We start from the raw sequence: 27,834 nt of genomic DNA, 5'->3' as shown, positions 1-27,834 counted from the left end.
GGTTACTGTAATCCTGTTGTATTCATTTCCCTTACACGTAAGCGCACCATTTCTCTCCACTAATACTAGCAGCTAATATTTTAGCAGCAGATTGCCACGTCATTAGTCTTGGACTGACTTGTTTGGTGTGCGCAACAGGCAATATTTCACTTTTGGAGAACAAGAAAAATAGGTTTATTTGTGTTATGCTTATTAATTTGTGCAGTTATTCAGTATCTGGTAAGTTAATGTTCAAGAAAAAAATATTAAAACGTTCTATTATTTTCTGTTAACGATTTTTATTTCAGCCCTTTGTATTCAGCATGTCTCTATCGAAATAAACATATGTTGCTATGAAAATTGAAGTTTTTGTTTTTTTGCGGCCCACAGAAACTTAAACCTTGTTTATTTGGCTTGTGTTAGTCTTTGCGTTTGACATGCTTGCAGTACACTACGGTTTCAAGGTTTTACCTCTAGTCAGGTAAAACATACAAGAAGCAACCAATAAATAAGTGGAACAACAAATCTCTCTCTCCCCCTCCCTTCCCTTTCTCTCACAAATCAATTTTTTTTAAAGAAATCCACACCTAGACACACCATACTGAAACTTCAGAATACAAATGACAAGGATGTTAAAAGCAGCTAGAGTGCAAAGAAGGCTTACCAAAGGACTGCCGATTGTTTGACAGCACACACTCAACACCAACAGGGGATCACAATACATTGTAATGTGGCCACTGGTGAAAGACAATAGTTACCAAATCAAAAGTATGTTTTAAGCAAAAATACCTTTCAAGAGTGAGGATGAAATAAAGACATATTTCAACACATAAAACCCCAAACAATTGGTCACTAGTACACCTTGACAAAAGGGAAGATTCTAAAGAATATGTTTCCAACAGAAGAAGGTGATACCAGAAAATGGTCTGAGAGACCAGAAAGAATTATGAGCCAAGAGTGTTTAAAAATATGGGCAAATACAAAAATAACCAATAAAGTGATGATAATGTTCTTATGAGGTTTAAAAGGCGGTGTGTTTGTGTGTGTGTGGCGGGGGACGGGAGTCAGGGGGCGGAGAGAAGTGGAGGGAGATAAAGATATTCAACACCAGTATCATGTAAATCAGTGTTTCCCAAAGTGTGGTACGCGTACCCCCAGGGGTACGGGAAGAGTTTGGTGGGGGTACATGTTGCACGGAGTTTGGTGGGGATATGCACTGCACTGTGCTTAGCTGTGCCTAATTCTACGTTCTCATGAGTACGAGGGGTACTCAGCGTTACGAAAATTATAGAAGGAGTACACATATGTCAAAAGTTTGGGAAACACTGAAAATCAAGGGGGAAGGTATGATCAGAGTTAAGGTAGTCTAACTTTTAAAGTTGTCTAACTTGATTTTATACAGTGAGGAGGTTAAAGATTTTAATTTCAGCTTTACATAGTCAATATATACAAATGCAGAAATGAATCAAGTAACTACTAAAAGAATAGGAATATAAAACTTCCAAAATAGTAGGGAGAAATTGGATGAGGAAAAACGAAATCCGTAAGGAGGAAAAGGAAACACAGAAACAATGGAACTAATAGCTTAGTAATTACAAACATGTGAGTGGACTAAATGTTTCAGGTAGTCAGAGACTGACCCCAAGCCGGTTTGCCTCAGGCAATAGAGAGTAGGCCTGCAGACCAAAGGGTCCCAGGTTCAGTTTTGGTCAAGGGCACATACCTTGGTTTCAGGCTCCTCCCTGACCCAGTCCCTGGTCAGAGCATGTGCAGGAGGCAACCAATCAATGTGTTTCTCCACACTGATGTGTCTTTCTGTCTTTCCCTCTCTCTTCCACTCTCCCTAAAAATCAATGGAAAAATAACCTCAAGTGAAGATTAATAAAAAAAATAAAAAAATAAAAAAAGCTGACACTCTATGCACTGAGTCCAACCAGGCAGGGCAGTCTTAATATTTTTTTAAAACCATTTTCTAAAAAGATCACTTGTTAAGTGTGTATATCTAAATGCAGTCTAGTTTTTATCTCTGAGTAGGACTTTACTTATAAATTAAAAAATAATAAAACAACCTTTAAGAAAAAATATATATATAAAGAGTGTAGGGAAACGGGTTATAAACAACCATCAAGAAAGTGAAATGGCAACTCACAGAATGGGAGAGAGGATTTGTAAATCGTGTATATGATAAAGTTCTTATAGCTAGACTATGTAAGGAAGTTCTATAACTCAGTAGCAAAAAAGACAACTCAGTTTTTTTAAGTGGGCCAAGGATCTGAACAGATTCCCTGAAAGAAGATCTACAATGCCAATAAGCCTATGAAAAGATTCTGAACATCATTAGCCACGGGAGAGAAATGCAAACCAAGACTACACAGGATACACTTCACACCCACCAGCATGGCTAAAACAAAAAGACACACTAGCAAGGACTGGTGAGGATGTGGAGAAACTGGAGCCTTCATACACTGCCGATGGGCCTGTACAGTGGTGCAGCTACTTTGGAAAACAGTTTGGCAGTTTCTCACCATCAAACGCAGAGTTGCTTTACAACCCAGCAATTCCACTCTTATGTATGTACCCAACAAAAATGAAAACGTATGTCTTGTCAAAAATTTGTACATGAGTGTTTATAGCAGCATTATTAATAATAGCCAAATGCCCATCAGCTGATGGGTGAATAAATAAAATGCCATGTGTACATACCATGGAATATTATTCGGCCATAAAAAAGGAATGGAGTAGGATACATGCTACAACATGGATGACCCTTGAAAACATTGGTAAGTGAAAGAAGCCAGATGCAAAGAACCGCATACTGTATGATTCCACTTTATATGAAATGTCCAAAATGGGCCAATCTACAGAGACAGAAAGTAGATTAGTGATTGTCTAGGGCTGGGGATGAGATGCATGGGCTGAGGGCTAAGAGGTATAGAGCTTCATTTTCTTTCAATTAATACGTTTGAGAATTGCTATGATGATGATGCACAACTCTCAATGGATATACTAAAAGCCACTGAATTTTACACATTAAATGGTGAATTCTATGTTAAGTGAATTATACCTCAAGTTGTTTTTTGTTTTTGTTTTTTTTTGGTTTGTTTGTTCATTTGTTTCAATGTATTTTATTGATTTTTTACAGAGAGGAAGGGAAGAGGGATAGAGAGCTAGAAACATCAATGAGAGAGAAACATCAACCAGCCGCCTCTTGCACACCCCCTACTGGGGATATGCCCACAACCAAGGTACATGCCCTTGACCGGAATTGAACCTGGGACCTTTCAGTCCACAGACCGACGCTCTACCACTGAGCCAAACCGGTTTCGGCTGGCCGGGAGTTTTTAGAAAAGGTTAACATATTTAGCATCTTCTATTTAAGAAGCAAGCCGATGATACTCAGGGAAAATTGAAGAAAAGGAACTTCACAAAGCAGCAGCAGCAGCAGCAGAACAGGAGTGTTTTAGAAAGGTTTCCAATGAAAGTTCAAGTGAAAAGTTTCCTACTTCATTTACTTCGGGCCCCCACTTCTTTATTCCGCGGTGATACTAACTAAACCAGGCATGGCCGTCTGCGGTCACTCAGCCGTTCATTTTCTCTCTTCAGATCCTGCTCCCTCTAAGAGATGAGCCACGAGACCGTGCGGAGGAAGGACCTGCCCACTGCTCCTCTGCCCCTGGGTGCAGCTGGGGTCCATAGTATTTTTTTTGCTGCCTCAGTCCCCAAGGCCTTCCAGCAGAAGTGGCAGTAGTGGGTTGCCAACCAGCCAATCCAGCCTTTCACTGAGAGGACAGGAAAACACATCAGCTGGATTCGGATGGAACTTGGCAGAGGGGACCTTCAGCGGATGCGTGATCCACCCCGTCAGAGCACACGTGTATCTTCCCCCCCTTCCCCCTCCCCCCGCCTGCTTAGGTATCTCTGTCCCTCTCCTGCTGCCACACACAGATGATATAAAAGAGGCTCTTTGGCTATTTGCATTGCGCTTCCTCTTCTTTTCCAGATTGCAGTATTAACTTTACTCCCCACAACACTGTCCACCAGCGTTGCCCTTCCCTTTTCGGGCGGGGGGGGGGGGGGGGGGGGGGGGGGGGAGGGCAGGGGAGCTTCCGGCACGGGTTTCCCGGAGAGGAGGAAAGTCAGGGTGCCGCTGACCACACGGGCCACGGCAAAGGCACCCTTTGGCATTGCTGATTTCTAAAATTAATAAAGTAATTCTATTTTTATTTTCTTTTTTTTCCATTGATTAATTTCCCATCCATCAGGATTCACCAATGAGACTAAAATGGTGGGATCACCTCATTTTGTGTCATTGCTGGGAAAATTTTAAACCTTCATTTTTGGAAATGTGGGCGATAAAGAGGTGGTTTATTCTTACACTTGGTTTCAGCAGGCGATGGGTCCAGGCTACTCCTGCCCCTGGGAGGCTGGTCGGTGCCGATGTCTCCATGATCAGACGGGGACACACAGGTCCTCCGCTGGCATGCGGGCCAGACAACCCGTTTACAGCGACGCAGGCCTGGTGGTCTCCTACCCACCTGTCCTCTGCACTTTCACTCCCTCATCTCTGCAGGTCTTCTCTCTGGCTTCTGCTGGAGAAAAGGTGGCAGGCCCACCAAAGGACTGACTCAGCTGCCTGGGGAGGTATTGAGTGAGAACCCAGTGCCTGGGGCATCTCCAACAATGTGCCCTAGACTCAGCATTGAAACCCCAAAAGAAAAGGACACCCAAAGAAGCAGAGAGGAAAGGAACTTTGGTGCCTTTCACAATGAATGGGAACCAAGGTTTGGACACATTGAATGAAGCCCTTTGCCTGCCTGTAAAGGATGCGGTCTGTCAGTTGCAAGAGAAAAGAGAGACTGTTCCAGATGTTCCTGGGACTTCCGGTTGGAACAGGGTCTGAGGGCCACCTTAGCTGTTTGCTGAGGTTGTCAGTGGTTTGGAGACAAAAGAGAATGCCTAATTAGTCCCCTGCTGGCGCTTAGAATTGGGAAATCAGGTGTTTGGGAGACTGGCCATATGGGTCTTGTGAAAGGACAAGAGGGTGTGGGCTCAGTAAAAGCTTTTGGAACCATGAGAGTGCTTGGAATTGCCCTCGGTGACTAATCAGAATTGAATCTCGAGCTGATTTCTTCCTGCACTCACAGTGCTGATCACTGAAGGACCAGACTCCCTTCAGTTAGGCAGGTGAACTCAAGCCGTTTTTACTGGTTCTGGACCTCTCTTGGTTCATAGTCCGAGGGCCACCTTAGCTGTTTGCTAACTTGGTTGTGAATTGAGTTCAGAGACAAATTAGATAGAAATCCTTCATAGTCCCCTGCTGGCGTTGGGAAGTCAGGTGTCGTAGTACACCAGACAGATCACAAGATCCCCTCCCACAGCAGTGTCATTTCCAGGGTCCCTCCTCCCCCTCCTCCAGAACAAGCATATATTTTGCAGATGGACAGACAATGGCTCAGAACTCTGTAGTGCCCGTAAGTGATGTGCACCGGGGAGGGTGGATCCAGGCCCCTGCCCGTATTTGTATCTGCTGATTACGTCAGAGCAGAGCTCCAACAGAAAAGGAACATTGGAATCCCAGTGTGTGCTGCTTTCTTTGGAATACTTCAGGAAACACATCACATTGCCTTGGTGCTTTAGGATGAACCACAGCCCAATGTTTTCGTGATGTCCTGTGGGGTTGGATAATAAGGAAAGTTGATTGTAGGACCGCAGAGATTATTTCCCTCTTATGTAAGCCTCAGGTAAGGACCGACGGTGTCAGATATAACACACTGTGTCTCAAAATGTAGTTTCTAGGCAGCATGGACCCTGCCCCAGGCCTAAAGACATCCCTGGAGTTGCAGCCTGAAATTGTACGGTTTAAATAAACGCTGGGGTCATTCTCACACCCACTGAAGTCTGAGAATGACAGCCATGGGTGAGCAGACTGAAAGCTGGGATAGCAGTGGCTACAGCCAAAGGGCTGGGAGTGTTACACCCCCTCTAGCTCTACTGGCTCCTGTGGGTAAGGAACACAGTCCACCTGCCAGAATTGTATCAGTCTACCTGCCATGATTATAGGGCGGGGGGGGGGGGGGGGGGGGGGGTTGAGAATCTGAGTACAGTGGGAGTAAATGATGCCACATGGAATGAAGGCTGGGAGAGAAGCACTTGGCATTGGCCGGGCACGGACAATGCAGGAAAAGGTCCGGCTGTGCAAACTCAGGAGCTCAAAATGGGAGATCTCCAGAAGGAGCAAGCTGCACACCCACCAGCATCCTCCACATCCTTCGACCTGAGACATCTAGCCTAGGCTAGACTGATTTCACCAGAGGCAAAGCGATTTCCACAGAGGAGCGTGTGCCTCACCCCTGCACAAGGCTGCTTGCTTCAGGTGGACATCGGTGGCAGGGCGGACTCTGTGCAGCCTGGGCTCTGTGACCCACGCAGAGCTCCTGAGTTGCGCTTTTTCGGTCCCCTCCCATCCCCAAGCCCTGGCAAGAGGCCCCTGGTCTGAGAAGGGGCCCCTGCTGGGCTCTGCCTAGGCTTCCTCTGATGGCAGTAGTGGCCGCTTATTCTCAGGCCATTTGCCACAGGCAGTGTCTCTAACTCTCCATTGATTCGGATGTTGAGATGAGATTTTGAAAATGGATGATGTTGGCCACTTATACTGAATGTACAAATGAACGCATTTCCATATGCAAGCCCATCCCAAGTGCTTTTGCCCACAGTTAAATGGAGGTCAAATTCATACAGTGTAATGTCTGCACGTCTGAGCCACTTCCTCTGTGTGTCTGAGAATATTACGCACTGAAGAAAGCAGAACACAAGAGTGTGGTCTCTCAGACGGCGGAAGGCGGATTTGTGAGCCACGTACAGGCTGATCACACTAAGCCCGTGGTCGGCAAACTCATTAGTCAACAGCCAAATGTCGATAGTAGGATTGAACTATGGAATCAGACTTACACCTTAGAATAAGGCTTTTACTGTCCTAAAAACAATCTTCCAGAAGATAAAACGATCCAAGGTTCCCAAAAAAATTTTATTTATACAAAGATTTTGAGATTAATATTTGTATTTGTCTTTATACCTCAGTCTACGCTTCTGGGCCGAGTCATTGCGTGGCACACGAGTGACCTCCCCCCGTGCCCCACACATAGCACCTGCTTCCAGGAACACCAGGTGAACACAGCCCAGGGCAGGCGGAAGCCCATAAAGCCCCCAGGGCTGCACACACCCCCATCTCGGATGTGTACCCTGACCTGGAAGGTGTCTAGCCAAATGTCCCAGGGGAAATGCCACCAGAGAAGAAGGCGAGAGGAGGGACCCAGAGGGCAGACAGGAGCAGGGTCACTTCTCACCTTCTGCTTCTGAGTTCAATGTACCCCTAGGGCCCCGTGGAGCTGATGGCCCGGGATCTACATTACCTGGCCATTTTCCCTGCAATGCCCCTTGATGCTGATGGGTGTCCAGAGGACGGTTTGCAAAACTAACAGACTTCATCCTTCACCCCAGGTTGTATGAGAGACAACATTGGGGACCATGTTTTGGTAACCTGTCCGAAGTGAAATGCTTGCCATGCATAACTTGACCCAGATTCCCTACAGCCGACGTGGGGCAGCGATGAGCAAATCTGACCTCGAGCAAGTCAGACGTGTCTTCCGGCCTGGCCCTGTCCCTGCCACTCTCTGCCTCTTCTCCTCCCCGTCTCCCCAACCCCATTGCCACACCACTGTCCGCTCGCCATCCCTCTTCCACCGTCCACCACCTGTCCACGTCCCAGAAACATCTGTGTGTTCTGAAGAGTTCGGCCTTCCCTTAACCAGACCCCCACTTTCTTTGCCACAGTGATTCTCAGAGCCAACAAGAAAGGAATGCTCCAGAAGGGAGCCTCCGTCTCTGCCATTTGCCTGAAGCCGCAGGTTGTGGGCTCCAGGCTTCCAGGTGAGGTCTGTTGCTTTTGTGTTTCCCGAGGAGCAGGCAGGCCAGCTGTGGCAGTTCTCTCTCTGCTCCCCGGGCTGCGGGCGGGGCCTCAGCTGCACTTACAGGACTTCACCACCATGTTAGAGAAACTATGCACCTTGGAGATATTCCCGACATAGTAGAGGATGGTCAGGGGCTCCAAGTCCTGGGCCACGCAGCAAGGCGAGGGGGCGGCTTCGGGGTTCAAGTTCTTGTGCATGACCAGCACCTGGGGAGGAGACATCACTTAGAAGCTGGAAAGCCAGGCCTCAGGCCTGAGACCCTCCACGCCATCTGGGGCTGCTCCAGAGACCGAGCACTTGGTCAACACCACGAACACGCGTCCAGTTGACGTGAGTGACCAGTCCCGTTCATCCACGGAGCAGGAATGGAGAGCATCTGCACCTGCTCGTTAACAGTTTGGCACATTAACAGCTATGGGGGACTTGATATTGGTCATGGAATCCTCTCTCTGTGAAGAAAACACTCCTATATTGGTCTTCCCAGTTCTAATTGGCCACTTTGGTGAGAAATGGACTTCACAAAACCTTGCCATTTGCTAATTGCCAGACTAGATGTAGTGACAATGAGCTGTACGGAAAGTGCCTTGTGAATTTCTGCCCTGGTTTTATTCCCCTCACCCCACCCACAAGGGAAAGATAAGCTGGTTTCAGGGTCCTGGACTCCCCTCCCCCTCTCCCCTTTTCTTCCTGTTGTTTCAGTTAGCTGCTTCTGCATGCTTTACCTCATCTTTCTAAGTGACTTTTCTACAGTCAGGAGGCTGGAATTACCAGAGTTCTTCAGGAGGTGGCGGAAGCCATTCTGCCCACATCAACTGCCAGACAGCACACATCTCTGACATACAGGGTGGCATGGAGCAAATTAATTCCAGAACAATACAAATGCTTTAGACAGAGAAGATGAAAAGCCAGGCCGAAACTATGTAGTAAGTAATTATGAAGGGTAGAATGTGCCCGAGTAGAGTTGGGCCAGAGTGCCAAGATCAAAACCTTCAGGGAAGAAATTTTACTCGCTCCAACTCATCGTTCCCTCACTCAGCATTCAGTCCTTCATGCATCAATTTCAAACAGGTGCCTGGTCCACTCCCTAGGGCCTGAGCCCCCTCCGTACGTACCTTGCTGTGGTTTGTGTCGGCCATTTGGAGGTGCGTGCAAGGGCCTGAGCAGAAGTTGGCGTCGTAGCCCTTAGGTTCGTGGATCCATTTCCAGCCCAGATCCTGGCGGAAGTCGATGTAGAGGGGGCGCAAACAGCAGTTCTCTTCCACATTGCTGCAACACAAAGCACATTACAGAAACCCGACCTAAAAGCAGGCCACTGTCATGAACAACTTCACCAGCAGCCCTCATCTTTGCACTTGAAGTCCTTCCTGGTCATCCTAAGACGGGGTCTAATCGATGGAACCTTGGGTTCAAGTGCAAGGAGCCTTATAGACTATAAGAGAGTTTTCTGTTAAAGATCCTGGTCCCAGGGACATACCGAGCAGATGTAGATGATGAATAAGAGCAAAAAGACAGAGGGGGCCCTGCTCCTTTTTACTTTATGAATCAAAGCAGAGACATAAATCGCTCCACAGAAAACCAAGCACTGAATGTTATCAGCCAACTCAGCTCAGTGGAGGTTGATTTGATTACCTTCCTACTGTGCACCCAGCCAGAAATGACCTTTAAGCTCTCACAGTTTATGTACTGTGGGAGAAGACTGCTTAGATTACATCTCAAGGCCATCGAATCAAAATGAGGCATGTCCTTCTATGATCAGACTCACGATTCCTAGGCCACCCCCAATGTGATCATCAGGACACGTCAGTTCTGCTGCCTGCAGAAGCCCATTGGGCAGTACCCTTGGCAGGTGGGAGTTAGTCTTACTTCAGTATTTGCTGAGACCTAGGACTTGCTGCTTCCAAGGCCAAAACCTGGCTTCTTGTGGGTTCTGAGGGTGAACCGTGGCAGACATTCTTTATTATCTTTTCATTCCTAACCCCCTTCTCTTGCTGCTTCCCATGACAGAGTCTAGAACACCAGATACTTGTTTTCCTGGCCTCCCTTGCAGATGGGGGTGCTCATGTAACAGCAATGACCAGATATAAGGAGAAGCATGCAGGGGATAAGGGCCAATTCTGGCAAAAAAAAAAAATATATATATATATATATATATATATATATATATTTGATTCCATATAAAAGTCGCACATAGAAGAGGAACACTACTAGCTCTGCCTCTTCCCTTTTCTCGTCCTCAGCACAGACAAGCTACCTGGAGCTCCAGCAGACACTGTGACCATGAGCAAGAGCATGTAAAGCAAGGCACCATGTTAAGCGTAGCAGACTGAAGAGAGAAGGAAAGCCTGTGTCCCTGGTGGCATAATTAAGCAGCCAGATCAACCCTGAGCCTGCTGCTGCCAGCCTCTTATGAACAACAAATCCCTGCAACCAAGAGCATCCATTCCTAACTGATTACGCGCCACACAGAACTAATCTACACACCAGCCTTCAGACAGTTGGAGGCAACCACATGGCCTCTCTTACCCCTTCTGTTCCCCAAGCTCAGCATCCCTCATTCGTTCCACTGCTCCCAACAAGACATGGTTTTAGGGCTAAAATCTTCCCAAGTCATTCTTCCCCGCTCTATCCAGGCACCCTCCCCTCCAGCCAGACTGACCCACTCATGCCCCTTCCTTTACTGGAAGTGCCTCCTCCTCCCATGGCCCCACCCACACTCACTGATCCTCCAAGGCTGAGATTCCACACCCTCTGAAACCTCTCTTGCATCCTAAGATGAGCTCCAAATTCTTAAAGCACGTACCCTTCGGACCTTCTCATGAATGTGGTCATTTCTACCTTTTACTAACCGCTGTGCATGCTTCAGCAGCCCCTTCCTTATAAACAAGAAGTTAAATGACTCCTAAATAAGAAAAGAAGCTCTGTGTAACCTCTTCACTGAGGCTACTAAAAACGTCTAAAATAGTTCATTAATTTCTCTAGCTCAGATTGCCTGACACAAATGGAGCTGTCCAGTATCCCCTTATCCCATATCATCCTCGGACCCTTCACAGGGAACTGAGCACTTCCCTCATGGGAATTCCTGCAAGCATTGCCCACAGGCAAACACACCCCACACGTACTCTGAAACAGGAGAACTGCCTGGCCAGTGTAGTTCAGTGGCTGAGCACTGACCTCTGAACCAGGAGGTCACAGTTTGATTCCTGGCCAGGGCACATGCCCAGATTGCGGGCTCGATCCCCAGTGTGGGGCATGAAGGAGGCAGCCAATCAATGATTCTTTCTCATCGTTGATGTTTCAGTCTCTCTCTTTGTCTCCCTTCCTCTCTGATATCAATAAAAAAAATTAAAAACAAAAACTAAACATGAGAACTAAGGAGAGGCTCAGCCCACACTCTCCTGGCACTTCATCCTGGCCTCACAGAGCTGAGCTGCAGGAAACTGGAGGGCTCCCAGAGAGACAGAAAGGTTTGTAAATCTTTCCTGAAGACATTTGTGACCAGCCTCAGGGGCCCTCCGTTGAGCCAGGCCTGCCCACAGTAGGTGCCAGTCCAAGTGGCCTCAGGAGTTCATGGATCCCGAGCGGCCCAGGCTCACTTAAAGCAGTATTCGGTGTCCAGGGACCGCTTCTTTTTCTGGCCGCCCTGGTCGGGGTTGTCCAGCCGGTGTGGGGGGATCATCATGAGGATTAGATGCGGATTGTGCTGGTCCTTCTGCTTCCTGAGGCGTCCCAGGTCTCCCAGGCCCTGATCGTCCTCACTGTCCACGCCTACAGGAGGGAAAGAAGGTGACACTCTCCTGTCTAAGGAAGGCAGAGTTGCAGCCGTCTTCTCACCCCATCCCATCCCATCCCATCCCTGCCCAGGAGGAGGGCAGTGTGGTCTGTGAGGAAGGAAAAGACTCAATGGGGGAACTGGTATCAGAGGAATCCACAAGACAGCCCTGGTCAGACCTCTCATGCCTCCTGTGTGTGTGTACATCTGAACAGACTATGCAGCCTTGAGGGAAGTCAGGGGAGGGTGGGTGGGAAGAGATCAACCAATAACTTAAATGCATAACCCATGGACACAGACAATGGGGTGGTGAGAGCTGGGGGGTTGGGGGGCATGGGAATGGCTGGAAAAGGCCAAGTGGCGGAAGGGGGTGGAGCACTGAGGATTAGCTAGGTAATACTTCCAACAATAAAGACTTTTTTTTTAAGACGCAGCGAGCCTTTCCTGAAATGCTCCTGGACCCGTGAAACATCTGTCACTGAGCAGCTACCTCACATTTCTCTGGGCTGTTAGTTTAGATTCTGGGACTTGGACTCTTGTGGGTGTGAGTTCCCTCTTATGATCAGAATTGATCAAGACACCCAGAAGTTCCTGCTGTAACTTAAGGTGTCACAATTGTAAGACATCTTGAAGAGAAGCCAGAGGAATGAGACTGAATAATCGTTCCCATTCAAATGTTTTCACTATAAAACTCAGAGGCGCTAATGGAGTGCACAATAATCAGCTTAGCAAGCAAACTCTGGGAAGAAAACCTATTTCACCTGAAAAGGTCAAGACTGAAGACTGGATTAGAAAGAGTCTCAGCTGAAAGGACATTACAGCTGCCAGCGATGGTCCATCTCCACACAGGACAGGACCCAGGGGGTTAATTTATATGTCACTGGAGGGACTTGGACCTCACACAAGGGCACCTGGGCCCTGAGATGAATAGGAGGCCTGGGTTTCCAATTTCCTTCCCTGATGATCTTTTATGAACAAAACTGAAGTGGAAGGATTTTGTCCTGACCTGACCTGGTGGTACAGACTCCAAAGATCTGAGCTCTGAGGTTCTGTAATTAGGATGTCAAATGTTTGGCTTAAAAAATAAAAATAAAGACAGCTGAAACCCGTTTGGCTCAGTGGGTAGAGCATCGGCCTGCAGACTAAAAGGTCCCAGGTTCGATTCCGGACAAGGGCATGTATCTTGGTTGCGGCACATACCCAGTAGGGGGTGTGCAGGAGGCAGCTGATCGATGTTTCTCTCTCATCGAGGTTCCTAATTTTCTATCCCTCTCCCTTCCTCTCTGTAAAAAATCAATAAAATATATTTTTCAAATAATAAAAATAAAATGTAATTAAAAAGGCACTGAAACAGAGACCAGGCAGGGAGCCAACAGGCCAGCACCATTTTCCAGACAAGCCTCAGACCTCAGGCTTTGGTGTGGTTGCTTTGACCTTGATAAACCACCTGGCTTCAGGTGTGCCTGATATCCAAAATTGGACATGGAAGGAAAACCCAGTGCTGGTCTAGGTTTAGCACCTTAGAAACACACTGGAAAACCTGAAATGACTCTCAACTTTTTCACCATCTCATCACAAACACCCAGAGCCCTGAAGCCATCATTCAAACCCAGGTGCCACTGGGGCAAGGATCCGGTGGGCTCTGTAACACCCGCAGGCTCGGTAGTCAGGACCCCTCAATTCACAGCCACCAACGTCCACTGCTTTTAGGGAAGGGGAAGACAGCTACTATTTATTGAGCATTCCTGACACTGGGTTATACACTTGTTATCTCATTTAATTTGCATAGCAACCCTGGAAAAGAGGTGCTCGCACCCCCATTTTACTGACCGCAGAGCGATGGTACCACTCACCCACAAGATCTCACTTCTCTGACCAACCAAACAGTGTCTTCCAAATGCTAATGTGTGCTCTACATCTAGAAACTGACAGTCATGCCCACTGCTTTGGGGGCCAAGCAGAATGACTCGAGTACAGGAGAGTGACCATCTCTGCGAGGGAGCTTGGTCCCTCGGCCCGGGGTCTGGGAAGGGTCTCCTGTCCTGTGCACTCAGTTACCTTTGAACTTGATTTCCATCACCTCGTGGATGTTTTCCAGGATGTCTCCATTGGGCTGACAGGTGTGACATGGACAGTGAATGCTGATTCCCAGACCTAAGTTGGACTCTGCAAAATAAGACACGGAGTGGGTGAGAAAAGCACTTGGTGTGATCGAGATGTGTATTCCCCACCCATGCACCAGAGGGCCAGGGTCTCTGTTGCCACAGACAGAAGAGGGCTGTCCTGAGGGGCACAGGAGACAGAAAGTGATGCCAAAGCCAGCGCAGACCTTCCCACTCATGCTGCCACACCCCATGGATTTCTGGAGGCGTAACTAGTGGGAATCAGGAAGGAAAATTTCAATATTCATCTATGTTTAAAAGATGGTATTAGGAAAAAATTGTCACATTCATGCGTGGAAGCAAAAAAAATAAGGAGCACCCAGCCAGTGTGACTCAGTGGCTGAGTGTCGACCTATGAACCAGGAGGTCATGGTTCGATTCCCGGTCAGGGCACATGCCTGGGTTGTGGGCTCAATCCCTAGTAGGAGGCATGCAGAAGGCAGCCAATCAATGATTCTCTCTCATCATTGATGTTTCTGTCTCTCTGAAATCAAAACATTAAAAAAAAAAAAAAAGAGGAGCAGGACAGAAGATAAAAATGTCAAACCTTCTAAGACCAGTTCTGATGGGTATGACAATTAGAGTTTAGCTGCTTATTGAAAGAGGTGGTACTCAAGCCAAGGTTGAAGGGAAGAGGCAGAGGAGCTGGGAGAGGCCAAGGAAAGGGGAAACTTGAAGAACTCTGGGACTGAGAGGCAGTGATCCCAAAGGCCCCAACATAAAGGGCCACAAGATCGGAGGAAGGTGGTGGAGTCTGAGCTTAAATCAGGAGCATGCTCGAGCAAGATCAGTGTCAAACAGGCAACAGAATCAGTCTGAGTGGAAGCTGCCAGCATTTCTACCAGGGCTGGGATTGTTGCCATAAAGAGGTAGATCCCAGAGGAGATAAAAGGAACATGACAGTTGGCTATATTTTCCTTAAGGAGCAAGGGCACGAGCAGATGAAGGTTCCTCGGAGGCTTCTTTGGGAACCCTCCTTCTGCTCACTGGGAAGTCTGAAGGGGGAGGGCTCACTGGGAGGAAGCAGACTGCTCGTGGAGACAGTGGTGAGACCAGAGCTTGGGCCAGAGGAGGGCCATGGCCAAGGGTCCAGATGGCATGAGCCGGCGAGAACAAGCCCCAGTCAGTGTGAGGTGCCAGGTTTGATGACTGATATTCTGGAGTAAGAGGGATAGCTCTGGCCCTTTCTCCTAGGAGTTCTGGGATCAGGTGTTTTGGTAACTAAAGTTTGTGAAGCGAGGAGATGAGTACAAAAAGTTGAGTAAAGTGGGAGAAAAATAAGTGAAAAAAATTTAACTGAACCCAGTAGTTTTGGGCAGGGAAACCAGGTCGGGTTTGGTATCACGTCAGTTCTGGTGGGTTTGACAATTAGAGACTCTCTTTTGATCCGGAAGCAGCAGTGGTCGGGAAGGGGAGGGAGGTGAAAGGAGTGGACTCTTGTTGGTTTAAGGCCACTGAAGGAAGGCGCTGGAGCAGCTGAAATGGGTTACATAAGACTTCCTGCTATCCCGAATCGTTAAGGTAGGCTGAGAGAGACCTGGAGCGGACAAGTTCTATGATTCTGTGAGTTGGAAAGTCAAGGTGCAGACAGATGTGCTGGGGAGAGTCAGGGTTAGGGTGCAGGTGTGAGATGATGGCTTGGCTGGACCGACCGGTCTGTCTAGGCAGGGAGCTCAGAGTGATGGCAACAATCACCAGCATCCCTGGACTCCCTGAGAGCATGCTCTGAGCCCTCCATGCTGCGTTTGAATCTTTATAATAATCCTACAAAGTGGGAACTGTTGTTATCCTCTTTACACGGAGGACACGGAGGCCTAGGGAAATGTAATGGCTTGTCCAAGGTACTCAACCAGATTCAAACCCAGGCAGCCTGATGCCAGAGCTACACTCCTGATTGTTAGAGACAGAGAGAGAGAAGAAGGCCAACACAGAGCACCAATGATGATGCCCACACACTCACTGAGATGCAAAATGGTCATGTGTTCCCAGTGTCCACCCTTCCAGGGCCCGGATGCTGGGCGTGCTCCCTGCCCTACCTGCTGGGGGAGGCCTGGCTCTGCACATGAATGAAATACAGGTGGGGTAGAGCAATAGCTCAGGGGACCCCAACCCTGGAGAAAGCCCCATCCAGGTCTGGAACCCAGAAGGCAGCCTGGGAACTGGGCACATTATAGGCTGTCCGATGTCTGGTAAATGAATAGAACAGCAGATAGATACGTGACTCAGTTTCCTCAGTAGTCCACACCCCCAACTGCTCCATTTGCTGCCTTGTTTGGGGCCACAGACTCGGAAGAGGCTCCTGAGCTCTACAGAAGGCAAGGTCTGTGCAGGGGGCGGGCAGCATCTGCCAAGAGGGAACGGAAGGTTCCACTGAAGAACTAAGCTCAGAATTGGCAGCGGTGGGGCTGGAGGGTGGGGGACCCATAGATTCTATTGCGAAATTATCTTTTTGATGTCTCCAGAAGGATGGAAATCATTCTCAATGCAAGCTGTTCATTGAGTTCTGCAGCTGTGAAAATAAGAACTCCTTCAGGGCGTCAGAGACATCCAGGTGGAGCTGATCAAAATCAGGCAGGGAAGCAGAGAGATTCATTTCCCTGGCCTCTCTCTGCAGCCACATCGGGCTCTAGGCGGAGTGCTGTCTGAGTCAGAATTCCCACCAGTGCTGCTGTCAGCTGAGTTCTCCTGGTGCTCGGGAAGAGATAGGACAGATTCCTGGGACCTTGGAGCCGAGGCAGGGCCTCCAGCCCACCATCTGCCAGCTCGGCCACCAGGTAATGTCCCTTGGGTGGGGACCTGCAAACTCAGATGCCCAGAGCCCAGGCAGGTTCTGTGAGTGGGCAAAGCAAGCTGGCTCACTCATACTAAGTCGGGACTTCCAGCCTCACTCTTGGGGGACACGGGGGAATGGTGGGGCCTATGGTGACATGCAGGGAAGGAACCATTGCCTTCTTTACCAGGTGAGGGAACAGCGAGTGGGCGAGACGTTTGGGATGTGTAAAATTCGAACAGCTCTGCTTAGATGTCTAATAGGCCTTTCAAACTTAATGAGCTAAGACAGAACCTTCCTCAAATAATGCTCTTCTCCCAGTCTTCCTATTTCAATAAGTGTTAGTTCAGTTCAAACATCTTTGAAATCATCTAGACCAGTGGTCTGCAAACTCATTAGTCAACAGAACCAAATATCAATAGTACAACGATTGAAATTTCTTTTGAGAGCCAAAATTTTTAAGCTTAAACTGTATACCGTGTTTGCCCGAAAATTAGACCTACTTACAGGTTTCCTTCTGAGTGAAATATAAGGCATCCCCCGGAAAATAAGGCCCCCCCTAGGCTAAACATGAGAGATTTGGTCCACTGATTCTGAAAGAAATGGAGTCACAAGAAATTCACCAGGAAATTTAGGAATTCGATTGTTATGATGATGTTCCAGAAGATGATGACATGATTGTCATTGAATAAATGAGTAAATTCTTAATATAGTAGGATTCACAGTTTGTCTGGTTTGTGTTGACAGCTACCGTACTACCTTACCATATACAGGTAGTAAATTTCCCTTATTTTCATTTAACAATATATGTGTACCGTATTCTTCTTCATGAAAAAAATAAGACATCCCCTGAAAATAAGACCTACCTCATCTTTGCGAGCAAAAATTAATATAAGACACTGTCTTATTTTCAGGGAAACAGGATAGGTAGAGACATTGTTATTAACTTAATCTGGTATCCTTAAGCTAGCCTTTGCTAAAGACTCAAGGGGCCAGAGAGCCACATGTGGCTCGAGAGCCTCAGTTTGCTGACCTCTGCTCTAGGCTCCTCCTCTGTCCTTATACATCACACGCAATCCGCCTGTCCTTTTGGCTTCTCCTCCAAAATATAGAATAAATCCAGATCATCTCCATACCCCCTGCTATGCCTAGTCAAAGTGCCTATTGCTCTCATCCCGGCTGCTGTCAGGCCCTAACTGGCATTCCTGCTTTTCCCTTGACCTCAGGGCAACCAGAGGGGTATGTAAACCAAATCACCTGACCCCGCATCCCCAGCCCTGCTTCTAACCCTCCTAGGATAGCTCATCACACTTGGAATAAGTACTTAAACCTGGCCATGGCCTGACAGGTCTGTATGGCCGCAGCTACCTCTCTGACCCCCAGCCCACTCGGCTCCAGCCATGCCAGTCTGTCTGCTGCCACTAGAACAAATCAAGCTTGTTCTTGCCCGGGGGCCTGGGCCTTGCTGTTTGCTTTGCTTAGAACATCCTTTATCCTGACTCTCCCAGGCTGGTTCCTTCTCCTCACTCAGGGCACAAATTCCCTCTTCTTAGAGACCCTCCCTGAGCATCCTATGTTGGATCCTACCCAGTCATTGTCACATTGCCCACTCTCTGTTCTTCGTGGTGCTTATCACTCTCTGAAGTTCTTCCTTGTCAATACGTTTATTCGTGTATTATGTGTCTCTCCCACCAGAACCAATGCCCCATAGGATCTGGGGTCTTGCCTGTCTTGTTCACCGCTGAATCTAGGACCTGGCGAAGCGTGAGCGGTTAATAAATACGAGGTGAGTGAGTGAAGGAAGACACACAGGGAGTCAGAGGCAAAGCTAAGTCTTAAATCCAGATCCGTGACGCCCCCTGTTCTGTCTTCTCCACTTTGTTTCATGAAGGATAAAAGGGCCCTAGGCTCCTTTCAAAATGCTTATTCTCAGAGCCAACCTACCTCTTCGAGAGAGCCATTCACGCACGGTGTCAGTGATGTCAAAAGACAGCCACTCGGCAGTGCCCCTCGTGGGCAGGGTCTTGCCGCCGATGAAGCGTTGCTTTTCGATGTGCTCATCTGGACGGAGTATCTGCAGGACAGAGACAGGGGTAGGAACCTGAAGCCCGGACAGAGTTCCACAGGCTGTGTCACAGTGCAGGGCAGGTGAGGGGAGCAAGAGGAAAGCAAGTTTCTGAATGCTGCTTTGAGCACCTAAGGTAATGCTCAGTCCTCTTAGTGGCACACAGAAGCGAAGGCTCAGAGAGGCAGTATTCCCACTCAGGTCTGCCACGCTGGGCTTCCCACCAGGTTGGCTTCTGTTCTGGGATGGGCTCACCTGCAAGAGCTCGATCCTCTGCTCGTTGGGCTTGGAGCTGGGGTTGGGCACCCTCAACACCCGGAATTCCGCTCGGAACAGGTTGGCTCCATTTTTCTCCACCGAAGACACATTGAAGTGGAAAACCTTGCAGGTGATTCCTTTGGGGCAGACAGCCAACTCACCTAGGAGACAAAGCAACAGGGAGGCGCAGCAGGAGTGAGGCCCAAGGGAGCAATGTGATAGCAACAGACACTTGCCAAGGGGCCAAGGTCCCACCTGTGACCTTTCTGGAGGCTTGAGGCCTCAGACCTAAACATGCAGATAGGAGGAAGATCCTCGGTGGCCCTGGAATCACACACAGACCTGAGAGAGGAGCAGAGAGACTCCTGAGCCCCAGGACATGGCACAGAAGGCAGGCCAGTCAACTGTAATCACCCTCCTCCCATTGCCTTAACATCATCTCCAGCAGGCTTTCTGGCCTGCTCTTCCTACTCTTTTAGAAAATACAGATTCTCAGGAGATCTCAGCTGTCCCTCCTATAGTTTAATCATCTCATAGCCAGTGGGTTCATTCCTTCATGTATTTTTTCATTCATTTGTTTTATTAGTACAGGCCCAGTGCACAAAATTAGTGCATGGGTTGTGCGTGGGGTGTGGGTATATGTGTGTACGTCAGTCCAGCCTGCACCCTCTCCAATCTGGGACCCCTCGAGGGATGTCCAACTGCCCATTTAGGCCTGATTCCAGGGGAGCAGTTAGACATCACTCTCATAACCTATGACTGCTGGCTCCCAACTGCTCGCCTGCCTGTCTGCCTGATAGCCCCTAACCATTTCTGCCTGCCAGCCTGATCACTCCCTAACCACTCCCCTGCCAGTCAAATTGCCCCTAACTGCCCACCCCTGCTGACCTAGTCACCCCTAACTGCCCTCCCTTGCCAGCATGGTCATCCCTAACTGCTCTCTTCTACTGACATGGTCACCCTTAACTGTTCTCTCCTGCAGGCCTGATCGCCCCCAACTGCCCTCCCCTGCCGGCCATCTTGTGATAACATCTTGTGTCCATGTGGGGGCAGCCATCTTTGACCACATGGGGGTGGTCACCTTGTGTGTTAGAGTGATGGTCAATTTACATATTACAGCATTATTATATAGGATTAAAAAATATTTTTATTGATTTCAGAGAGGAAAGGTGATAAGAGAAAAGAATTGATTGGCTGTCTTCTGCACGCTCCACATTGGGGAATTGAGCAGGAAACCAAGGCATGTGTCAAGACCAGGAATTGAACTGTGACCTCCTGGTTCATAGGTCAATGATCAACTGCTGAGCCACACTGGCCAGGCTGTTCATTCATTTATTGAGCATGTGATGAACAAATACTACATACCAATAACAATGCTAACACCAGACACAAAAAATGAATAGACATGGTCCCTGCATTCAAGGAGGTTAATATTCAGGGGAGATCATTAACACATGGGCCCAAATAACAGGACCAGAGAGAAAGTGTTGAAGGCTTGCAGAGAAGCCCAGGGTGCTGCAAAGAGATCGGAGGAGGGAGAAAGCAGAGAGCACTTCATGGAAGAAGAGACATTTGAGTTGGGTTCTGCAGGAGGAGAGAGTTTGAAGGTGGAGAGGAAAGAAATTTCACAAGTAAGGTCTTCTAGAAACAAACGCAGGATGGGGAGGAAATGCAGGTGAGTAAGAGTGACCACAAGCAGTTGCACTGGAGCAAATGAGACCCAATTAAGACAGTAGATTGGGAGCCACATGGAGGGAGGCTGAAATATCAGACCAAGGGGTTGGATTTTATCTCATTAACAGTAGGGAGACATGGAAAGTGTCAGAGCAGTTCAGCGACATAATCCACAGCTGGTTTCAGACCTAATGAGGCAACATTGGTCTGACAAAGGGCCCACATCTCCTGTCTGGCAGACAAACAGGGGTTTAAATGTCTCTTCAGACCAAGCTGGTCCATCACCATGGCTCCTTTCTCTCTAGGAGTTTCATTCCTTAACTGTCCCTGCTATATCAGCCTCTATCACCCCACCTCTTTTCCTTCCTGATCATGAGACAAAAGGCAGCAAATGCTCTTCCCCACCCCTGACAGCCAGATAAAAGAAAGATCTTATCTTTTCTCCTGTACACACTTGACAACCTCAAGCTCTGAGCAGCATTAATACCCAGAGAAAAACTTTCTACACAAATGGTCCCAGAACTTGAAACTCGAGCTCAGAGACCCAGATTCCACACATAATTTATATGACTGGAATGAGCTCATAATCACCCAAGGGGTGGTTTAGGAAGTCATGACAAAGCGGGAAGGATCAGAGGCCTGGAAAGGAGCAAATGCGCTACTGATCTTTAGGAAAGGATGAGTGAGCGTTTCTGGAAACTGCCATCTGGTGGGCCTGACACTGGTTCTTAGGAAACTAATGGAACAGATGTTAGAAAAACAAATGTGTGAATGCCGCCTAATGAAGCCCTGATTAATAATTGGCTTTGAAAGAACAAATCTCACCAAGTATTCCCTGAAAACCGAAAAGAGGTCTCATGATGGCAATTTAAATTTTAAGTTTGCAAGTTTATAACCCTCCAGACATGGAGAAGCTACTTGGACTGGCAACCCTCTTGAGTACTGACATCCTTGGTTCTGGAGGGAGCTGTCATTAACATGACTTCAGTTATAATAGCAACTCCAGGAACTGTTGAAGGAGGGAGGAAAGGATATGTCAATGCAATGTGTGCGTTGCCATAAAAAGGAAAAGGGGAACAGAAAAATGGCACGTGCCAGTGAGGGGTCCAGACCACAGGCAGCCAGGAGATGAGGGAGCAAGGAGCTAAGAGAGTCTTCAAGACACCCTAGTGACCATCCCTCCTTGGTTTCTTCCAGCCCATCAATTAGATATCTGTTCTCTAAGAAGGACTGACTCCTCTTGGTGGGAATTTCAAGGAGGTAAGAAGGTCACTATTTTTTATCACTGAGACCTACAGATTTCTAACAGTTAGATCAGATGTCAGGGGGTTGTGTCCCTTCAGATAAAGAAATGGATGTCCAGAGGGGTCTTAGCCAGGTCACACAGGAGCAGATTGACACTAATAAGCAGAGCTCAGGCACAATTGTTATTGATGTAAAAAGAACTTCCCGGGAGAGAAAAGGAAAAGTGGTCATCTTCTTGACCATTAAATTCACTGAATAATAATGATGTTTAAATCATTTGTGGAATAAGTCAGAGTGTAAATAAGTAACCAAAGTGTAATAGCACAGCCTTGCATTGCACAGAAATTGTATTAACTCAGTTGACCCTCTAACAATCCTTGTGGAGAATGAGAATAAGTAAAATTTACCATTTTACAAATGAGAAAAGGGAGCATCAGGAAAGATCAATGACTTCTGCAAGGTCACTCAGCCAATAGGTGGCAGAGGTGGGATTTGAACCAGGTCCTCTGATATCTTTTATTGAAGCGGAGACTCTGAAGTCTCCTGAGAGGTCATCCAGTAGAGGGATGGTTTCACCAACAAAAGGGGGCAGGGTTCCACGAAGTGGGTCTATGGATGCCAACCTGTGCTTCCAACAAGAGCCAATTCCCAGTCAGCGTTGTGGCCGAACTCCTGCTTCTGCAGAACACTAGTATTCCTGAGAGCTGGGCGAGAGGGCTGACCTTTACAAATTAAATAATGACCAGCTTTTTCCATTACGCACAAACTATATAGATCGATGGCTGTCATTTTTCTCTTTTGAGAGAAAAACAAGAAAAAAAAAAAAAAAACATTTATGAGAGTATTCATGGAAAAACCTGGAAACAGCTGACTGTGGTTTTGGGCCATGCCATTTGAAATGTTTGCAGACACCTGGGCTCATAGCTGTGCCTTTGCTTGTATACATCATCTCTGCTAGGAAAAGTACTGCCGGTTCCAGTGACCGGACTACATATATCAGTGTGGCCGAGCTTCTTTATCCCTCCGGTGCGTTATAATCACCTGGAAACTTTTAAAAACATATACTGCCTGGACCCACTCCCCGATACAGATTCTCACTACATTGGAGTGTGGGTGGGTCCAGAGCTTGCTTCCTTTTTTTTTTTTTTTTAAGATTTCCAGATGATTCTAATGTGTAGCCAGGGTTGAGAACCACAGTTTATAGTGCTTTGCAAAGGGTGCCATGGCTTCCAGATGTTGTGGAAGTTTGAGAAACCACAGCTTTAATGGTTTAACCTTTCAATGGATTAACCTTTCAATGTATTAGACATGTTGTTTGGCCAATGCATCATTTTTTTTTAAATTTTGAATAAGAAGACAATAAGCATTTTAAGCTAGTGTTAAAAGTTGGGAAAATTTACAGAAGGATGCAGATTTTCTGCTGTTCTGGGAAATGTTTTAGTCAAGCTGGACTAGAGTCCTAACTGCAAAACTCAGCCCAAACTGAGCTGTGGGTACCCCTTCTTTTTTCTTTTTTCTTTTCTTTTCTTTTCTTTCTTTCTTTCTTTTTTTATATATATTTTATTGGTATTTTTACAGAGAGGAATAGAGAGGGATAGAGTTAGAAATATTGATGAGAGAGAAACACCTATGAGCTGTCTCCTGCACACCTCCCACTGGGGATGTGCCTGCAACCAAGGCACATGCCCTTGACCGGAATCAAACCGAGGACCTTTCAGTCCACTGGCCAATGCTCTATCCACTTAGCCAAACCAGTTTCAGCTGGGTACCCCTTCTTAATGGGGTGTATGCGCAACCAGACCCCCCGCCACTACCTAGCCACCCACCTTCCCTATGCACTCTCACTATACATGACCTAAGACCTGTGCAGTCTGCCATGATGCTTGGGCTGTGAATTTTCTGACGGGTCATTGGCATTAGCTGCCCAGCCTCTGTGAGCACTCCTATGTGCAGCCCCTCTAAGGGAAGGTTGTGCCCTAGCTCACTGAGCCTTCTGCTTCAGTGAGTTTACAAAGCAATAGGAAGTTTGACAATACAGAATCCCCAGAGATTCTGATTCTGTAATGGTGGGCCTGGGAATCCAGCCTCCAGTGACGTGGTGGGGGGAGAAGGTCATTGGCACTAGAATAAGGTGAGCAGACGTCCCGCTTTTGGCAGGAAAGTCCCGATTTTTGTCCCGCGGCATTTTTAAAAAGTCTCGATTTTTGGACAAAAATGGGGACTCTTTTAAAACGCCGCCGGACGCGGGACAAATTGTTAAAATTGTTAAAAATCGGGACTGTCCCGCCAAAAGCGGGATGTCTCCTCACCTTACACTAGAACAAATGAGTTCTCTTTTCATTTTCAGAATGAACACAATCTAAATGTAGCAGCCAGGAAGAAAGAAAGGCTAAAAAAGACCAAGTTTTCTCAGTGACTCTGGGCTTGGCTAGCTGTCTTAGCACCGCCCTTGGATGAAAATAAGAGTCTCCTGCCAGACACAGGTAATTAGAAGGCAGGAGACAAAATGACACCACCCTGGGGATATCTTGATAACACGGGTAACCAAGGAACTGAGAAAGCTATGTCTTCCCCAATAGCAGGTCAGAGAAAACCTCAACCCACTTCCCATAGCAAAGTCCTGGAGAATTATAAAAGGGATTACACTACAGTCTTGCCTTCACTCTCTGGCGGAGACTTATGTTGAATCATCCCAGATGGAACCATAAAAATTGTTTCAGCTCAAAAGGACTTTAGAGATTATCTCTGACTTTACAGCTGAGGAAACTGAGGCTCAGGGAGGTAGCCTGACTAGCTTCAATGCGGTGCAAATGCATAGTCTGCTTGAGACTCTTCATTAGATAAAGAAAAACCCTTTGCTCTGCTGGTGTGGCTCAGTGGTTGAGTATTGACCTATGAACCAGGAGGTCAAGGTTCGATTCTGGATTGGGTCACATTCTCCAGGTTTCAGGCTCAATCCCCAATGGGGTAGACGGGGAAGGGGGCGTGCAGGAGGCAGTAAATTAATGATTCTTTCTAATCATTGATGTTTCTATCTCTCCCTTTCTCTCTAAAATCAATAAGCAATATTAAAAATATATATGTTAAAAAATGGATATTAATAAAAAAAACTTTCACTGAATTTGGGGGAAGTTTGGAGCAATGTGAATCCCCTGGCCATAAAATAAGACAGAGCAAACAAAGAAGGCACTCAGTTCATTGCTCTGCAATCTGCCCCCAGGGTTACTAAGAGAATAGCTCCTATCCCCTCCTGCTTGGCCCAGCATGTGATTCATTCATGCTGTTAATCAAAATTCTATAGGAGCTTAAAGGTTAAAGGTAGGACTTACAGATGTGTGTTCTGCACATTTGCATTAGTGCTTCACAGCATGTCTTCCGCAGGCAGAAGGTCTAGGTGAGGGTCCCTGATCTTTTGGGGAAAATTACTTAACTGATGCAGTCCCCTCATCTCTCACCTCTGTGCCCTTTCTCCTGCACCGCAGGAAGTGACTCCTTCCTGCTCTCAGCTCTCTGGGCACTCCTGCACCTTGCCCCAGCACTTCCTGCCCAGTGCCTGCTCACTGGTGAGGGAGGGGGCTGAGAGTGACAAAATGGGGACTGGAATGCGTTCTCATCCTCTCCCAGCAGAGGCTCTGGCACTGAGATCCTGGCAAGGAGACCCCGTGAGTGCCCCACCACAGACCCAGCACTACCTCTGCCACTTTCTCCACTTCAGGACAGGCTCCCCTCACCTAAGCCTCTGATGATGGCTCTCTGCTCCGGCTCAGCATCTGTTGGGCGTAGGCATCTGCCTACTGCCTTCTTTATAAGCAGTGTGCCTTGTGTGTCTGCCTCTCCAGGGTTGGCTCCGCACCTGACCAGCTGCAGGGCGGGCCCAGGCTGTGTCTGCTCAGCCTCTGTGTCACCTCCAACAGCTGCAGAGAGTCTGGGCCTGCTTCCTGTTTGCACCTGCAAGCCTCCTTGGCATTGCCCGTGTCCCACTGGGCCCTGCCCATCCCCACGACATCCTGTGTGGCATCTGCTCATTGTGCCAGGGTTGGCTGCTCCCTCCTGACCACGGCTCCCTGACCATGGCTCCCTGGCCCCAGCTCCTCGGCACTGACGGGTGCCTCCTGGGAGGACACACTCCCAGGCCACGAACCCTCTGCACCCACAGCCACACCTCCCACCCACCAACCCTTCCCGGGACACGCAGACACAAAAGGGCCGCCAGCGACCATCTACACGTGAGAGCCACAGCCCCGCCTTCCCATGCCCACAGACCGAGAAGGCACCCATTTTGAGCACATGCATTTACCTACTGTACACATCCAGGCTATCCATTGCCATAAAGCACACGTCCGTGTGGACAGAGGTGTGCGCCCTTCCCCCACGCCCGCAGCTCACGTGGGTCACGTGTGTGGCTGAGACTGAAGGATCCAGACAGCAAGACGATGCCTCTTGCCTGGGCCTCAGAAGCATGACATACATTCATGTGTAGCTCTCCTTCCCCCAAAACTGGAAACACTGAACCGGACACGTGTCGCAGTGAGTTGTGAAAAGCAGGGAGAAGACGGGGGCTCCCCGAGTCTTGGAACTCACTGTAGGGCTTGAGAGAGAGTGCGGCCCTGCCCCTTTCTGACACCTAGATGCCTACAGTCACCGGCCCGTGCGCATGTGCGACCGAGCACATATGTTAACGGGACGACACCATGCAATTCCGAGTTAAAATCAGCCAAGGATGGGATGTGAGTTCGGCAAGCCGCTCAGCTCCAGGACTGCTGGGCTCCCAGAAGTGCCAGTGTCTTAGCAGAACGGCTCTGTCTCCCTCCCCACCCACCTCTCCAACCCTGACTGTGCATCCCACCTCCTGCCCTTGGTGTGGGTGGACCAGGGTACCCTGCTGTGTGGCCACCACCAGCCCTCCCCCCCTCGGTGGGACTCCCTACCAAAGCAGACACCCCCGTGAAAACTTGGACTTACTGTGTTCCGCCAGCCCCTGGATCATGTCGAATTTATGGATTTCTTTGGCATAGTACTCCCACTCGGTGTTTTCCTGAGTGCAGCCGTCCTCCCTCTCCTCCAGCAGATCCCTGGTGCTGTTGTACAGGGCCAGGATCTGGTAGGGGACGTGGGTCATCACCGATGGCTCAGGGGGACTCGTGAACCTGAGCTTGCTCAAGATCTGTCTCCTAATGGCTTCCACGCGCTTCTTCTTGATTTGGCTGAAGTCCAAGGTGGTGCAAGTGGACAGAGAAAGGCTGACCGTGGTAAAGGTCAGCAGGGCCAGGACCACCAGAGCCCTTTGCAAGGGCATCTTCATGGGCGAGCCGGGGAGAGAGGCTGGGGGTGGGAGGGCTATGAGGCCTGGCTAGGAGGAGACCCCAGCAGGCGTGCAGGAGGAGGGAGGAAAACCAGGCGGCCTCAACTAGATCCTGAAGACTGAGGCTTCGCAAGAAGGTGCATGAACTCACTGCACATATGCACACACCCTTCTTTCTCTATTTCTCCCTGCTGAAATTTTATACCTCCCTGCGATGACGTCTCTGATGCAGGAACCAATGGTCCCCCTCATATCTGGCTAGCCCAGGACCTTAGGACACATTTGGCTAAAGTGTTTCATTCCCAAGCATGAATATGGAAGGGCTGGATAACATTTTACTAAAGCTACTCAGTTCATCTTTTTTATCTTAAAAAATAAAATTTATGAAGGACAAAAATAATGCTAGCGATGTCTATCTAGAGGGCAACCTTTTCCTAAGAACATCTGATCTCATTCCTTTGGACCTTGCCACAGGAAATGACATTTTCCTTATGTTGCTTCATATCTGGTGTCTACAGATGGAATCAGTTGCCAGACTTTGTTTAATACAAAGTCCTATGTATTTTGTCCATTTTAGTATTTCTCTGTGAATATTAATTCACATTTAAAGCTTTTATAATGCATGCATAGTGAAAGCGGTGTTGAT

The 27,834-nt window shown here is 48.1% G+C and overlaps 2 protein-coding genes across 12 annotated transcripts in view; one reads left to right on the top strand and one right to left on the bottom strand.

Annotated features, from left to right (window-relative positions):
• Positions 1-5,436, top strand: part of TTLL5 (tubulin tyrosine ligase like 5) — a 233,887-nt gene extending 228,451 nt beyond the window's left edge. For 2 of the 11 annotated variants that reach the window (XM_084892424.1, XM_084892425.1), the window contains exon 35: positions 3,583-5,043. Coding sequence is in view for 2 of the 11 variants with exons in the window: in XM_084892415.1 (XP_084748541.1) it covers positions 3,583-3,605 (23 nt within the window). In the remaining 9 variants the exon portion in view is untranslated. Of the gene's footprint in view, positions 1-3,582 lie in introns of all 11 variants that reach the window. The other 9 variants (XR_014795749.1, XR_014795750.1, XM_084892422.1 and 6 more) reach the window with 9 other exon arrangements.
• A 1,545-nt stretch (positions 5,437-6,981) lies between these two features.
• Positions 6,982-27,331, bottom strand: LOC311627446 (transforming growth factor beta-3 proprotein-like; the record flags this gene model as incomplete). The annotated part of the gene is given in 9 exon segments (XM_084893950.1): positions 6,982-8,149; positions 9,056-9,209; positions 11,537-11,708; positions 13,771-13,878; positions 18,589-18,718; positions 18,965-19,128; positions 26,849-27,219; positions 27,221-27,291; positions 27,293-27,331. Coding segments are annotated over 9 exon segments (1,368 nt in total). The 3' UTR covers positions 6,982-7,990.
• Positions 27,332-27,834: the final 503 nt, after the last annotated feature.

The sequence above is a fragment of the Pipistrellus hanaki genome (assembly GCF_964339955.1).
Source record: "Pipistrellus hanaki genome assembly, chromosome: 1".
Lineage (NCBI taxonomy): Eukaryota > Metazoa > Chordata > Mammalia > Chiroptera > Vespertilionidae > Pipistrellus > Pipistrellus hanaki.
The sequence above is the reverse complement of the archived record's forward strand: the minus strand, read 5'-3'. Positions and strand labels throughout refer to the sequence as shown.